The sequence below is a fragment of the Lissotriton helveticus genome, chromosome 3_2 (genome assembly GCF_964261635.1).
Source record: "Lissotriton helveticus chromosome 3_2, aLisHel1.1, whole genome shotgun sequence".
Classification (NCBI taxonomy): domain Eukaryota; kingdom Metazoa; phylum Chordata; class Amphibia; order Caudata; family Salamandridae; genus Lissotriton; species Lissotriton helveticus.
The window spans coordinates 213,678,059-213,690,986 of record NC_136062.1 but is presented as its reverse complement, the minus strand read 5'-3'; the positions used below and the strand labels follow the sequence as shown (position 1 = coordinate 213,690,986).

Here is a 12,928-nt window from a genome sequence, read left to right as displayed (position 1 = left end):
GCTGAGGCGGGAAAGCTCGGCACACAGTAGTGTCCAGTACTGACCCTATGAACATAGTGTCCAGTACTGACCCTATGAACAAGCTGTGCTGAGAGGGCACCAGATGAGATTTGGGTACATTTATCGGAAAACCCAAGAGAATAACAGCTGTGTTGTTACCTGCAGATGATGCAGCACCATCTCTAGCGACTTTGCTTTGAGCAGCCAATCGTACATATGGGGAAAAGAGGAATACCCGACCTTCTGAGAGAGCTGCCACCACCGCCATCAACTTTGTGAAGACTCGAGGTGCAGGATTAAGGCCGAATGGGAGGACCGCAAACTGGTAGTGCTGAGACCCTACCATAAAAAGGAGATACTTCCAATGCGACTTCAGGCTGAGAATGTGAAAATACTAATCTTGGGCAATGAATTCACCTCCACTAGCGGAAGTTGCAGATATTTGGTAGCTCCGCATTTCATTGAAAACACAGAATTCACGCAAGAATTTCCACTGCGCTACTGTACCCACAACACTTTGGTGAATCAACTTTACCTTTACATGCTACAAAGCATGTAAACGATTTACAAAAGTGAGCTTTGAAAAACATCGGGCAATGAGAGAGGTGATGATTTTGGGGTCACACCCCTAACTAGGGGGAGGCCAAGCTGATGCCTTGAAGACAAAGAACATATCATGCTGAACGATTCTGTGGTACTCCCCTCCTCCTAGGACCACCCCAAATAAAGTTATGGGCAAAAATACAATGCCAACCAAAGGCCCAGGAAAGCATTATGGGGCGAGATTCTAGAGTTTAGTGAATATTATAGTATTAGCTCTCAGTTGAGGCTGAGAGCCTGCCCCTTGAGGAGTGTTTTGATATTGGATACTATAATATTCACTGCACCCATGAATATTGTCCCATAATGCTTTGCAGGGCCTTTGATTGGGACTGTACTTTAGCCTATACCTGTGCTTGGGGTGGTCCTAGGAGGATGGGACCACCACCAAATCATTTCAGCATGATGTGGTCTTTGTGTTCAAGGCATCTGCTTGGTCCTCTCCCTAGGTTAGGAAGGAACCCAAAATCATCCCATCTCTTAATGCTTGCTATTTTCCATTTTCACTTTTGTGAGATGACTATATGCATTTTAGCATGTAAAGGTAGAATTATTTATTGCTTAACTAAAGGCACTGCTTGCTATATTTTCATTTTTGGGAGATGGCTATATGTATTTTAGCATGCAAAACATTGTTTTTTGTTTTCTAAAGGTATGTGAGATTTCTGTTTAAAACTTTGATTAATGCACAACAAAGGAGTTCATACAAAAACTCTGAAATAGACTCCTGCGCCCACATTCCATTGATAACACAATTTTACTTTTACAGGCTACAAAGCATGTAACCAATTTACAAAAGTGAGCTTTGAAAAACATCAGTCAATGAGAATTGTTATGATTTTGAGGTCTCTCCTAACCTAGTGGGAGGATAAAGCAGGTGCCTTGAACACAAAGAGCATATCATGCTCAATGATTGTGGTCGTCCCATCCTCCTAGGACCACCCCAAGCAAAGTTATGGGCAAAAATACAATGCCAACCAAAGGCCCAGCAAAGCATTATGGGGTGAGATTCTAGAGTTTAGTGAATATTATAGTATTAGTTTTCAGCTGAGCCAGAGAGCCTACCCCTTGAGGAATGTTTTTATATTGGATACTATAATATTCACTGCACCCATGAATATTGTCCCATAATGCTTTGCAGGGCCTTTGGTTTGGATTTTATTTTTTGCCCATAACTGTGCTTGGGGTGGGCCTAGGAGGATGGGACCACCACCAATCGTTCAGCATGTTGTGCTCTTTGTGTTCAAGGCGTCTGATTGGTTCTCTCCCTAGGTTAGTGAGGACATTAAAATCATCACCTCTCTCACTGCATGTTGTATTTTCCTTTTCACTTTTGTCAGATGATTAGATGCATTTTAGCACGTAATAGAATTGCTTGTCATTTTACCAAGGGTATGTGAGGTTTCTGTTTTATTCATTGTGGTGAGACGGAATGGAGCGGAATTCACAGAGTTTTTGATCAATTCTGCAGAATTGCGTGTAGTGGTACCCCGCCAACTACACCCACCCTTATGAAATACACATTCTGTAAATCGATCGACACCATCCAATCTTCTTGCTGCAGCGCTAGAAGAACCTTAACTAGGGTCAACATTTTTAGGTCGATTCCGATCCGGTAAAATGCGCTCCGAATCGTCGTACGGACCGTTTTTTCCCCGTACGAATCGTACCCGTAAACGTCCCGTACGTACGACGAAGTACGATTCGTACCAGGAGCCGAACTCCGTACGAGTCGTACAGGACTCCGTACGACTCAAATCTCCGTACGAGTCTCACTCGGAACCCGCTGTACGTGACATCACTACGGTTCGCGGCTGGTTTTTACGACCCAGCAAGTACGATTCGTGTCGGGTACGCACCGTACGACCCTTTTCCTACGGGAGCCGAAAACAGTCGTAAACGCAGAGTTCGCGCCGAAACAGGTACGAAACGCCCCCCCCGGGTACGGCACGTACCCCCCATGATCGCAGGGGTGCGCGCCGTACCCCTGTGATCATGCGGGGTACGTGCCGTACACCCAGCGTACATGGGGTACGCACGGTACCCCATGTACGGTGGGTGTACGGCACGTACCCCATGTACGCTGGGTGTACGGCACGTACCCCGCATGATCACAGGGGTACGGCGCGTACCCCTGCGATCATGGGGGGTACGCGCCGTACGGTGTGTAGGTGATCGTGCGCTTTTCCGTACGAATCGACGTGTACCGTACGAATCGCGCCCGGGTCGGACGATCGGGATCGGAATCGTCCGGTCGTACGGCGTCCGTACGAGTCGTACGGAAATGACTCCGGATACGAATCGTACGGACGGGGATTTTACCGGATCGGAATCGACCCCTTTGAGTTTCTCTTGCTTGATGTAAACATTCTAGACCCTGAGGTCTAGGATCGATCTTAACCTGCCGTCCTTCTTAGGGTCAGGAAATAACTGGAGTAACATTCCTGACCCCTTTCCTGCTGCAGAACCACCTCTATTGCACCTTTCTGCAGTAAGGCAAGAACCTCCTGCTGCAGGAGCAGCAAATGGTCTTCTGAACACCAGCCCTGGCAAAGATGGTAAGTGGTGGAAACTCTTGGAAGTGTAGGGTGTACCCATTCTCTAAAAGATTAAAAACAGAAAAGTCTGATTTAAATGATTTACAATCTTGTAAAAAATGGGACACCCAACACCCTACGGGCCCACATGCTCCAAGATGGGGGAATCTAGAGCTGCTTCCCGTGGAACCAGTGGTGAGGACAGGGGAGGAAGAGGAGGAGGAGGATTGTTGCTGGGAGATACTCCGCAGACGGCCTCTACCCTTTCCTCTGTACAATTTGTACAGAGGGTTTTGCTGCTGCCATGGCTGCTGACGGCCTCGAAAGGAAGCTGTGTTCCCAAAACCTCTGTACATCCTATATCTATAACCCCTAGGTTGGGACTGAAGTCCTAAGGATTTTTCAGTAGCTCTACTGGCTTGAAACGTTATAGAGCCAAATCCGCCTTTGCACCAAAAAGTCTTGACCCATCAGATGGCAGATCAAGAAGAGTAGCCTGCACATCTGGAGAAAACCCCAAAGACCTGAGCCAGGCATGCCTCCTGGTAGCCATGGAGGAACCCATCGCCCTGGCTACAGAATATGAGGTATCCAGCCCCAACTGGATTACCGGACGGACTGCACCCTGCGTGTCAGCCAAAACGTCCAAAAAGGAACCGCAGTCATCCTCTGGTAACTTAGGTGCCACCGTTTAGCCGAGTCTATTAAGGCATGGATATACCACCCCAACTAGCATGTAACATTATTTGACTTTAATGCCATACTTGCCAAGGAGAAAACATTGGCAGACTGCTCCAATTTCTTTGAATCCCTGTCTCCCAGAGTGGTGGGGAAAGACCCAGTCGACTGCTTAGAACAAGAAGCCTGTACTACCAAGCTTTCCTGCGAAGGATGGGCAGTATGGAAAGTGTAATCACTAGGAGCAGGCTGATATCATCTTGCCACAGTCCTTGATACCGCAGGGACAGATAAGGGTTTCTGCCACACCTCCAAAACTCGCTCCATCAAAGTCTCATTGAAAGGCAACAGAGGTTCCATAACAGAAGATGGAGAATGGAACACCTCACTAAGTATATGTGCCCTGATCTCAACCGTGGGCAGTTGAAGGTCAAAAAGGTCAGGAGCCTTTCTGATGACAGCATGGTATGGTGCAACATCCTGTGAAGGTAAACTTTCGGGGATGAAAGCTCCTGCTCTGGGGAAGTGTCCAAGCCACTAGCCTCTCGAAGGCCCTGGAATTCATCAACGGAGTAGAGGATTTCTCCTTCTTCCTCTTGATTCTGCTCGTACTCCTCTTGCTCCAGAAGCCTTTGGGCTTCTCTTTGTAGCACATGTCTCGGAAGTGCGCAAAGGCGCCGCTCAAGCCGAGAAGGTGTCAGCCGAACACCAGATGGTGCTGGAGACTGTGGTATGAAACTTTTGGAGACCGAAACTGCCATGATGGCGCCGTCGGCATGAAGGGCACGAAGGGTATGAAGGGTGCCTGGGCATATTGCTGAGGGATGCCCAAATTATAGGCACAGTGCCAAAAAGCTCACCGGTAGGGTAGGATGCCTTGTCAAACATGCCAAACATCAGATTGAGAAAATGCGACAGATCCGACCCCGGATCTGAAAGGGTGGGGAAGGATCTTGAACGCCTGGGTCTGGATCCGATCGAGGCCGCGTGGAGGGCTGTGGCGCCGGGTACATCGTATCTGGTACAGGCGAAGTCACAGGGACAAGAGAAGACTCCCTGGGCGTTGGAGAAACCCTGTGCTTTATTTCATCAGCTTGTACACCTTACAGCTTATATTCAAGGGTTGGTAAAATCTTACAGACCCTTACGCTCACTAAGGTCATCGGACACTGGCAATTTCACAGTGCCAAGATGGAAGCTGAAAAAAATGGGAGGCCGCTCCTTTTCTATTTTGGGCCCTAAATATTGGAACTCCCTCCCACTGGAACTAAAGTTAGAGACCAACCTACTTCACTTCCGTAGGGCTCTGAAGACTCTACTTTTCACTAAGCGTAGCCAATAGTTGGTTGTGGCTTCAAGTCAGGTGCTGCACTTTCCTTTCTTCTACAGTCTATCCCTGGCGCCGGGAAACCCACTGTGGGTAGCTGTGCGCGATAAAAGCTTAAATAAATAAATAAATACACCCCCAACAGTGTTTTTGGCCACATCTTACCACAACTGTGATGCTGGCTACCCGCTTCTGGGAGCTGGAATCAGGGCCTTCAATGCCAGGCACCTGCAATAGGTTGCCCCTCTACCCCTGTCCTGAGGAAGACCCGCTAGCGGGTGTTTAAAAGCACCCCCTATTCCTCAAGTAAGGTCGAAACGCTGACATCCTCCCCTTAAGGGGACTGTACCATATGACACTACCACGTCCCTCCAACAGAAAATACGTCTCGGCAATGTTTTTTGAGAATTAAATTGAATAAAGAAAAAATTATGTTTAATGGACAGGCCACAATCAACTGGAGCTTGTATTACAACCAGTTGTATATGTTAAATCATTGTAACCTTCATTGAATTACCCTCATTCTGTGCCTTTTTCACTTCCAATTTATTGCACTCACGAGGACTCCCATCTTCGCCTTTCCCCTTTTTTCTATCGGAGCAACCTTTTGATGATTACATGATTGGTAAATGTCTCTACCTTCGCAAATGTTTCTATGACTAAAATAGACAATGCTCTGTAAAATACAGTGGGTATTTCCTTTTTTAAGGTGTATACATTTGAAAGTCATATATGCATTAATTACTATGTGCTGATTTTTTGCATGCATGCAACAAATTGGTTTTGAATTATAAATGTTTCTTGACCTGATGCATGACTAAAGAATTCTAAGGACCAATTTTTTTTCTATATCTAGGAGAGGGGGAGCATAATGTGTTTTTGAAGAGGCATTTCTATGTATGGTACTTAGATTTCAACCGTTCTCTACCATGACATTTAACAGATTTAAATTGTAGAACAGAGCTCAGAGAGAGGGGGTGCCTTTTGATGATTTTCTAACTACCTTGAGGGGTCTTGTTTTGCACTGCAATTTTGGGTGCACTACTGAGGAAATGATTAGGGGTCAGCTCATAGTGAATGTTATGAACAATTAAGTACAGGAACATATGTGGGTCATAGGAGTTCTAAATTTATAAGATGCTATTACCACTGCCAAAGCCATAGAACAGTCAGAACTGTAGATGAAGTCTGTCCAAGATAGTGCTGTTGAGGGTGCAAAAGCTTCTGAAGGAGTGCTCTTTGTGATGGACTATGCAGACACAGGGCTTGCTAAAAAAACATGAAAAACGTTTGACTAGTTACAGATGTGGTAGTATCAACCATTTGGCTTCTTCACCTCACTATCCTGCAGTGGGGAAAGTGTGTAGTAATTGTGTACGTAAGGGACACTTTTCATATGTTTACAGGAGTAAGAGGAAGAAAGGTTTACCTACATTCTATATTAAAGCTGGACCCTCAAAGAAAATGTCATGTGTCAAATGTGTATGTACTTCAGAGAGTGATGTAGAGAAAGGAATTATATTATCTGTAAACAATCAGGAATGGGAAGGTGAAGTTGTCAAACCACCTAAGTGTAAGGTGCAAGTGCTTGGCAAGGAGTTAGAATTGATAGTAGACTAAGGATCTCTCTGGACTATAATCACCGAGCAGTATTACAAAAAACAAATTGGAGATATTAGAATAGTGCAAAGGCTGAAGGAATCAGATATTTTGGCACAAAGTTTTAATGGGTCCAATATTGAAATGAGAGGATTTGTGGAAGTGAAGTTCAAGGATTGGACAGCTCACATTAAATGGTATGTGGCTATAAAAGGTGTAAATATTCTTAGGTAGAAGGTTCAGCGGAAGCTCGGCATATTATATTAAATCCAGATTGCAAAGAATCGGTACTGGTGGTAGGTGACACAGAAAGTTGTGCTGAGTTCATAACAAATATTCTTGCAGTGTTTTCTAAAAGGTTGTGCAAGTTGCAAGGGTAATCTCATTGCATTAAGCTTAAGGGTGGGGCTGTACCAGTGAAGCACAAACTAAGGAATGTACCCATTAACGTGAGACAGGAACTTAGAAGTAATCTTGAAGTGATGTTGGATGGAGGGATTATAAAGGAGACAAAGTCTTCGGAATGGGTATCTCCCATAGTTTTGGCCCACAAGGGTGATAAAATCGTGAGGCTATGCATTGTGTTAAGAGCATTAAAGGCAAATATCTTGGTAGATGGCCATCCACTACTCTACATCAATGAGGTGGTTACTTTGTTGGAAGGTGCTGCTGTGTTTTCTATGCTGGATTTGCGCTCAGCTTACCACCAAATTGAACTCAGTCCAGACTCAAGGTTTCATACTGGTTTTATAACTCTTTAGGGTTCATTCAAATTTAAGAGGATGCCGTTCTGTCTAGCGTCGGCTGTATCAGTTTTTCAAAGGACAATGTTTTGAATCTTGAAAGGAATGGAATCTTTTGTAAATTGTTTCCAAGATAATATTTTAATCTTTTTCACGGATAAGCAAATACATTTGGAACATCTACATCAAGTCTGCATGGAACTGAGGGAGCATGGTTTGACCGTGAAGGATGGCGAATATATATTTTTCAAAGAATCAGTAAAGCATTTGGGACACATATTGTCTAAAGAGGATGTAGTACCGAAGCAGGACATTAGTCGATGCTTTTCTCAAGGCTCCTGTGCCAGATAACATAGAAAAGTTACCCTCTTTTGCTGGACTTTGCGAGTACTACAGCAAATTTATCAAGGATTTTGCTATGAAAATGGAACCGCTGAGAGAGCGGACTATGAAGAATGTGGAATTCACATGGTCTGATAGGCAACAGCAGGCACTTCATTTAGTCTGAATTGTGATAGCACCCACACTCAAGCCTTTTTGTATGAACAGAGAATTCAAAATGATCATTGATGCTAGTCTGTATGGAGTGGGGAGTTTTTTGTTACAAAGGTGTGGAAACCATGAATGGAATGTAGCATTTGCTGCACGCACCCTTAGTGAGGCTGAAAGGCAATATGCAGTAATTCTAACACAGCTCCAGGCGTGTGTGTGGGCTGTGGAACAATTCCGCAATTAAGTGTTGGGGATCACGTTTCACAGTCAAGACTGATCACAAACCGTTGGTGGGAGTTTTATCTCTTGGTGGGGGAAGTTACGCCACTTCACACATTGCCATGCTGATGTCTAGGCTTCAAGAGTTTAACTTTAAAGTTGAGCATGTACTTGAGAAAATAAATATTACTGCAGATTGTTTTTCAAGACTTCCACGACGCACTGATTTTGTTGCTAGTATCGCTGATGTCTTTCCTAAAAATGTCAAGAACATTGATGAGGAAATGTGGAAATTGGCATTGGAAGAGAATCGGTTGTTAAAAAAAGTTTTAGTGTGCGTCAATGAAGGTTGGCCTAGCAGATGAGAGGTTTCTGCAGAATTGTATCCATATAAAAGTGTTTCTGAGGAGCTGGAAGTGGAACGAGGAATGTTATGTAAAGAGGGGAAGTGCATAGACCCCGGGAGGGTCTACGTGATCACATTTAGTTATTAGCTCATAAATGACATTTAATATGAATGTCTTCCATGAAAATGTTGATCAGGGCAAATCTTTGGCGGCCAGGTTTAAATAGACTTGTGGACAGGTTAGTACATGAATGCGGAGTATGTGTGAACTGTGAGAAGATGCTTAAAGTTGTGCCTGCTCCTTTGTGCCAGTTCCCTGGCAGAAAGAAGACTTTAATATTTCAAGTCCCTTCAATTTTTTGCCACATGAAAAATAGATTTTACATGGTAGTGGTGGATTATCACTCGAAGTGACATGAGGTAGAACTTGTTTGAACAGAGGGACATATTATCAAGAACCGCGTTAAAAATTATCGCTGGTTTAGCGGCAGAAAACTGCCACTAAAGCGTCGATAATGGGCTTGATAATATGCCCTTGAGAATTCCAATAGAAGTCCATGTTCTGGTGTGAACATGGGCTTCTATTGGAATTCTCCAGGGCAAATTATCAAGCCCATTATCGCCGCTTTAGCTGCAGTTTTCTGCCACTAAACCTGCGATAATTTTTACGCCGTTCTTGATGATATGCCCCAGAGAATGCAGAATTACCATTGATGCTAGTCTGTATGGAGTTGGGAGCGTTTTGTTAGAGGTGTGGAAACCATGTATGGAAGTAGCATTTACTTCACGCACCCTTAGTGAGGCTGAAAGGTAGTATGCAGTAACTCTAAAGGAGCCCTAGGAGTGTGTGTGGGCTAGGAACAATTCCGCAATTATTTGTCGGGTTCACGTTTCACAGACAAGACTGATCACAAACCGTTGGTGGGAGTTTTATCTCCAAGTGGGGGGAGTTGCGCCATTTCACACATTGTCATGTTGATGTTTAGGCTTCAAGAGTTTAACTTCAAAATTGAGCATGTACTTGGGGAAAAATAATATTACCGCAGATTGTTTGTCAAGACTTCCACGAGACACTGAAATTGTTGCTAGTATCGATGATGTAATTCCTAAAAATGTTAAGGCCATTGATGAGGAAATGTGGAAACTGGTGTTTAAAGAGGATTGGTTGTTGAAAAAAGTTTTAGTGTGCATCAATGAAGGTTGGCCTAGAAGACGGGAGGTTTCTGCAGAATTGTATTCCTATTAGTGAATTTCTGAGGATAGACATGTGGACAGGTTAGTACGCAAATGTGGAGTATGTGCCAACAGTGAAAATATGCTTAAAGTTGTACCTGCTGCTTTGTGTCCTGTTGGGTGGCCTAAAGTCCCCCGGCAGAAAATAGGCCGTGATATATCAGGTCCCTTCAATTTATTGCCACATGAGAATAGATTAGCCATGGTAGTTGTGGATTATCAATGGAAGTGGCCTGAGGTAAAATGTATACCTGATGTTACTATTGCTTCTGTGATTGAGTTTCTTAAAGAACTTTTCGTAAGAGAGGGTTATCCTGAGGTTCTTGTTACAGATAATGCAGTGCAATTAAAATCACAGGAAATTAGTAGTTTTCTTGAATTTTGTAATATACTTCACATTACCATCTCACTCTATAAACCTAGTGGTAATGGTCAAGTGGAATAGTACAACCGTGTGTTGAAGGAGAGCATTTTGTGGGCACGTGAATATGGGGGAGAATGGAAAGATAAATTGAGAGAGAAACTGTGGTCGTATTACAACATGCCCCATACTACAACAGAGGTTAGTTCCTTTAAGCTTCTCAAAGGGAGAGATCCTGTTTGCAAGCTCTGTCCCTGGTGGTGCAAGAGAAAGCAGGCTGATGAAGTTGAACAAGTGTGTGTGGATGATGTAGCGTTAAACGTGAACGGAAAGTAGGATAAAATCAAACAAACATGATGCTGAATGGAAAACTAGAGTTCTGTATTTTACCGTGGGAGACTCGGTCAGGATATGCAAACGAGGATTTTTGCCCAAGAGTGAGTCACAAGTTTGGCAAAGCGATTAAAGTGGTCAAAGTCAAAAGGTACAGTGTAGTTGCACAAGATAGAAAAGTCTGAAATGTGTGGAGGGTGGCTAACTGTAAGGATGCAGGAAGGGGCAAGTTGTGGGGTAAGGACCATGTGAAAAAACCAGCTCAGAGTGTGAGCTCCAGGATTAAAAATAGTACTCGCGTCAGGAGGGCTCCTGGCAGGTTTGTTGATTATGTATAGTTCTCATTCAGTTTGTATAATTATCTTTTGTTGTTTTGTTGTTTTGTAAGGGGATAGATGTGTTACATGTAGTGTACATTTATATTTCCGATTTCCTTTAAGATTATTGTTTTCTTCTAGATGCCTTTGTCATACCAGTTACCTACCTGGGTTCAGGATCTAGACTGGGAGTTGGACTGCCTCCTGATGGCTGGTACTGTGCTGCCTCAGCAAATAAATCTTTGAAACTGTACTTGGTTTGGAGATTTTATTACAGTAATGCTAGTGAACACATTGTTCAAAAATTACAATCTAATTGTAAAGTGATCCTCATGAGAATGGTGGAGACATGTCGCACTCTGAAATGCTTTAATTGTGGTGATGTTCCCTGTTGTTGATGAAGAGCATCTGACGATGGCCCCACTTATCTTTGGCATACTGATATGAAAGAGGCGTCTTACTATTACCATGGGGAGGTTTAAAAGTGATGAGGTCGGCTTCACAGATCTTACCATACATTTGGAATTGAATGTGCCTCTCACTACTGGTAGTTGCAATGTACATCACATTAGGCATGTGGTAGTTTACCGTTGTGTTGGTGATGGTGTCTTCCACCTACCATGGTGCACCTGTGCCTGAAAGTATATTTCTAAATCCCTTCAAAGAAGTTGCAAAGAAGGAGGTGCCTTGCTGGTCATGTAGTTATTACAACAATGGAGATGCATCACTAGCTCCACTCATTAGTCTAAATGAGGAAGGCGTCTCTCAATGAAAAAAGTACAGGCATTTTTCTGTGGAGCCTCGTAATGATTACATGCCAGTTATAAATAAACATTTTCTTTACTCACCAAGGGATAGTCGTGCAGGATCATAGTTGAGGTGCGAGCGAATCCGTGATCTTGTTCTGCAAGCTTTGTCAATAAGTCCTGCTTCTCTCGCCCCCACTTTCTTGCTGCTTCTTCCAGCTTCAGGAAACCAAGGACAAAGATGTGAGTTGGAGTAAAAGAAAACTCTCTGCATGGGAGAACATCAAACGATTCTATATACATGAAGGCTAAGAAGGAAACTAAAAAGGATAGGAAAGTAAAGTTTTGCTGAACTTACTGTGGGGATACAGACCTCCTCAAAGTCCTCATGCAAAAATATTGTTCAAAATCTTGAACTTATATTGGGGAGAAAAAGCGTCTCTTTTATCAAACAATTCCGTGGTGTACCACTCCTCTCTCCCTACTCATCAGAAAGGTACTAATCTACACCACCTAATTGCAGCAAAGAGTGGGTTAGGGCTGTTACTCAAGCGCCAGTCACCAGACCGGACCGGTAAACAACCATTACCACAAATCTTTTATCCCGCATACCATCACCCCGCATACCTTGACAACGCAAATACCATTACTCCGCAATGCTATTACAACACATGGCATTACATTTTATATGCTTTTATCACGCATGCTTTTACAACGAAATTCGCTGTAAATGCATGAGTGGTAAAAGCATATGTTTTTTAAATTTAAGTATAAGGTAAGTATAGGGTTTGGGGTTGGGGTGTTATGGGGATTCCGGGGTGAATTTAGGGTTATGTGTATGCTTGGATTCTGGGGTGCTGGGGTATTTTTAGGGTGTGTTTAGGTTTTTGGGTTCTGGGGTAATTTTAGGGGTCAGGGTGGGTTAGGGTTTTGGGGTGTAGGGGATAATTTTAGGGTTCAGGGTGCATTTTGGTTTTGGGGTACGGGGGTATTTTTAGAGGTCAGGGTGGGTTAGGGTGTTGGTGGTATTTTTAGGGTTCAGGGTGCGTTTAGGTTTAGGGGTGCTGCGGTAATTTTAGGGATCAGGGTGGGTTAGGGTGTTGGGGTGTAGGGGGTATTTTTAGGGTTCAGGGTGCATTTAAGGTTTTGGGGTGCAGGGGTATTTTTGGGGTTCAGGGTGCATTTAGGTTTAGGGTGCTGGCCTCATTTTAAGGATCAAGGTGGGTTAGGGTTTTGGGTTGTAGGGTTTTTTTTTAGGGTTCCGGGTGTGTTTAAGGTTTTGGGTTGCAGGGGTATTTTTGGGGTTCAGGGTGTGTTTCGGTTTTGGGGTGCAGGTGTATTTTTGGGGTTCAGGGTGCATTTAGGGTTTTGGGGTGCAGCGGTATTTTTGGGGTTCA

The 12,928-nt window shown here is 43.9% G+C and overlaps 1 protein-coding gene across 1 annotated transcript in view; it reads right to left on the bottom strand.

The window, feature by feature from the left end:
• Positions 1-12,928, bottom strand: part of CCDC33 (coiled-coil domain containing 33) — a 1,331,950-nt gene that overhangs the window by 22,215 nt on the left and 1,296,807 nt on the right. The window contains exon 21 of the mRNA XM_078684539.1: positions 11,634-11,750. Coding sequence (XP_078540665.1) covers positions 11,634-11,750 — 117 coding nt within the window. The remainder of the gene's footprint in view (positions 1-11,633; positions 11,751-12,928) is intronic.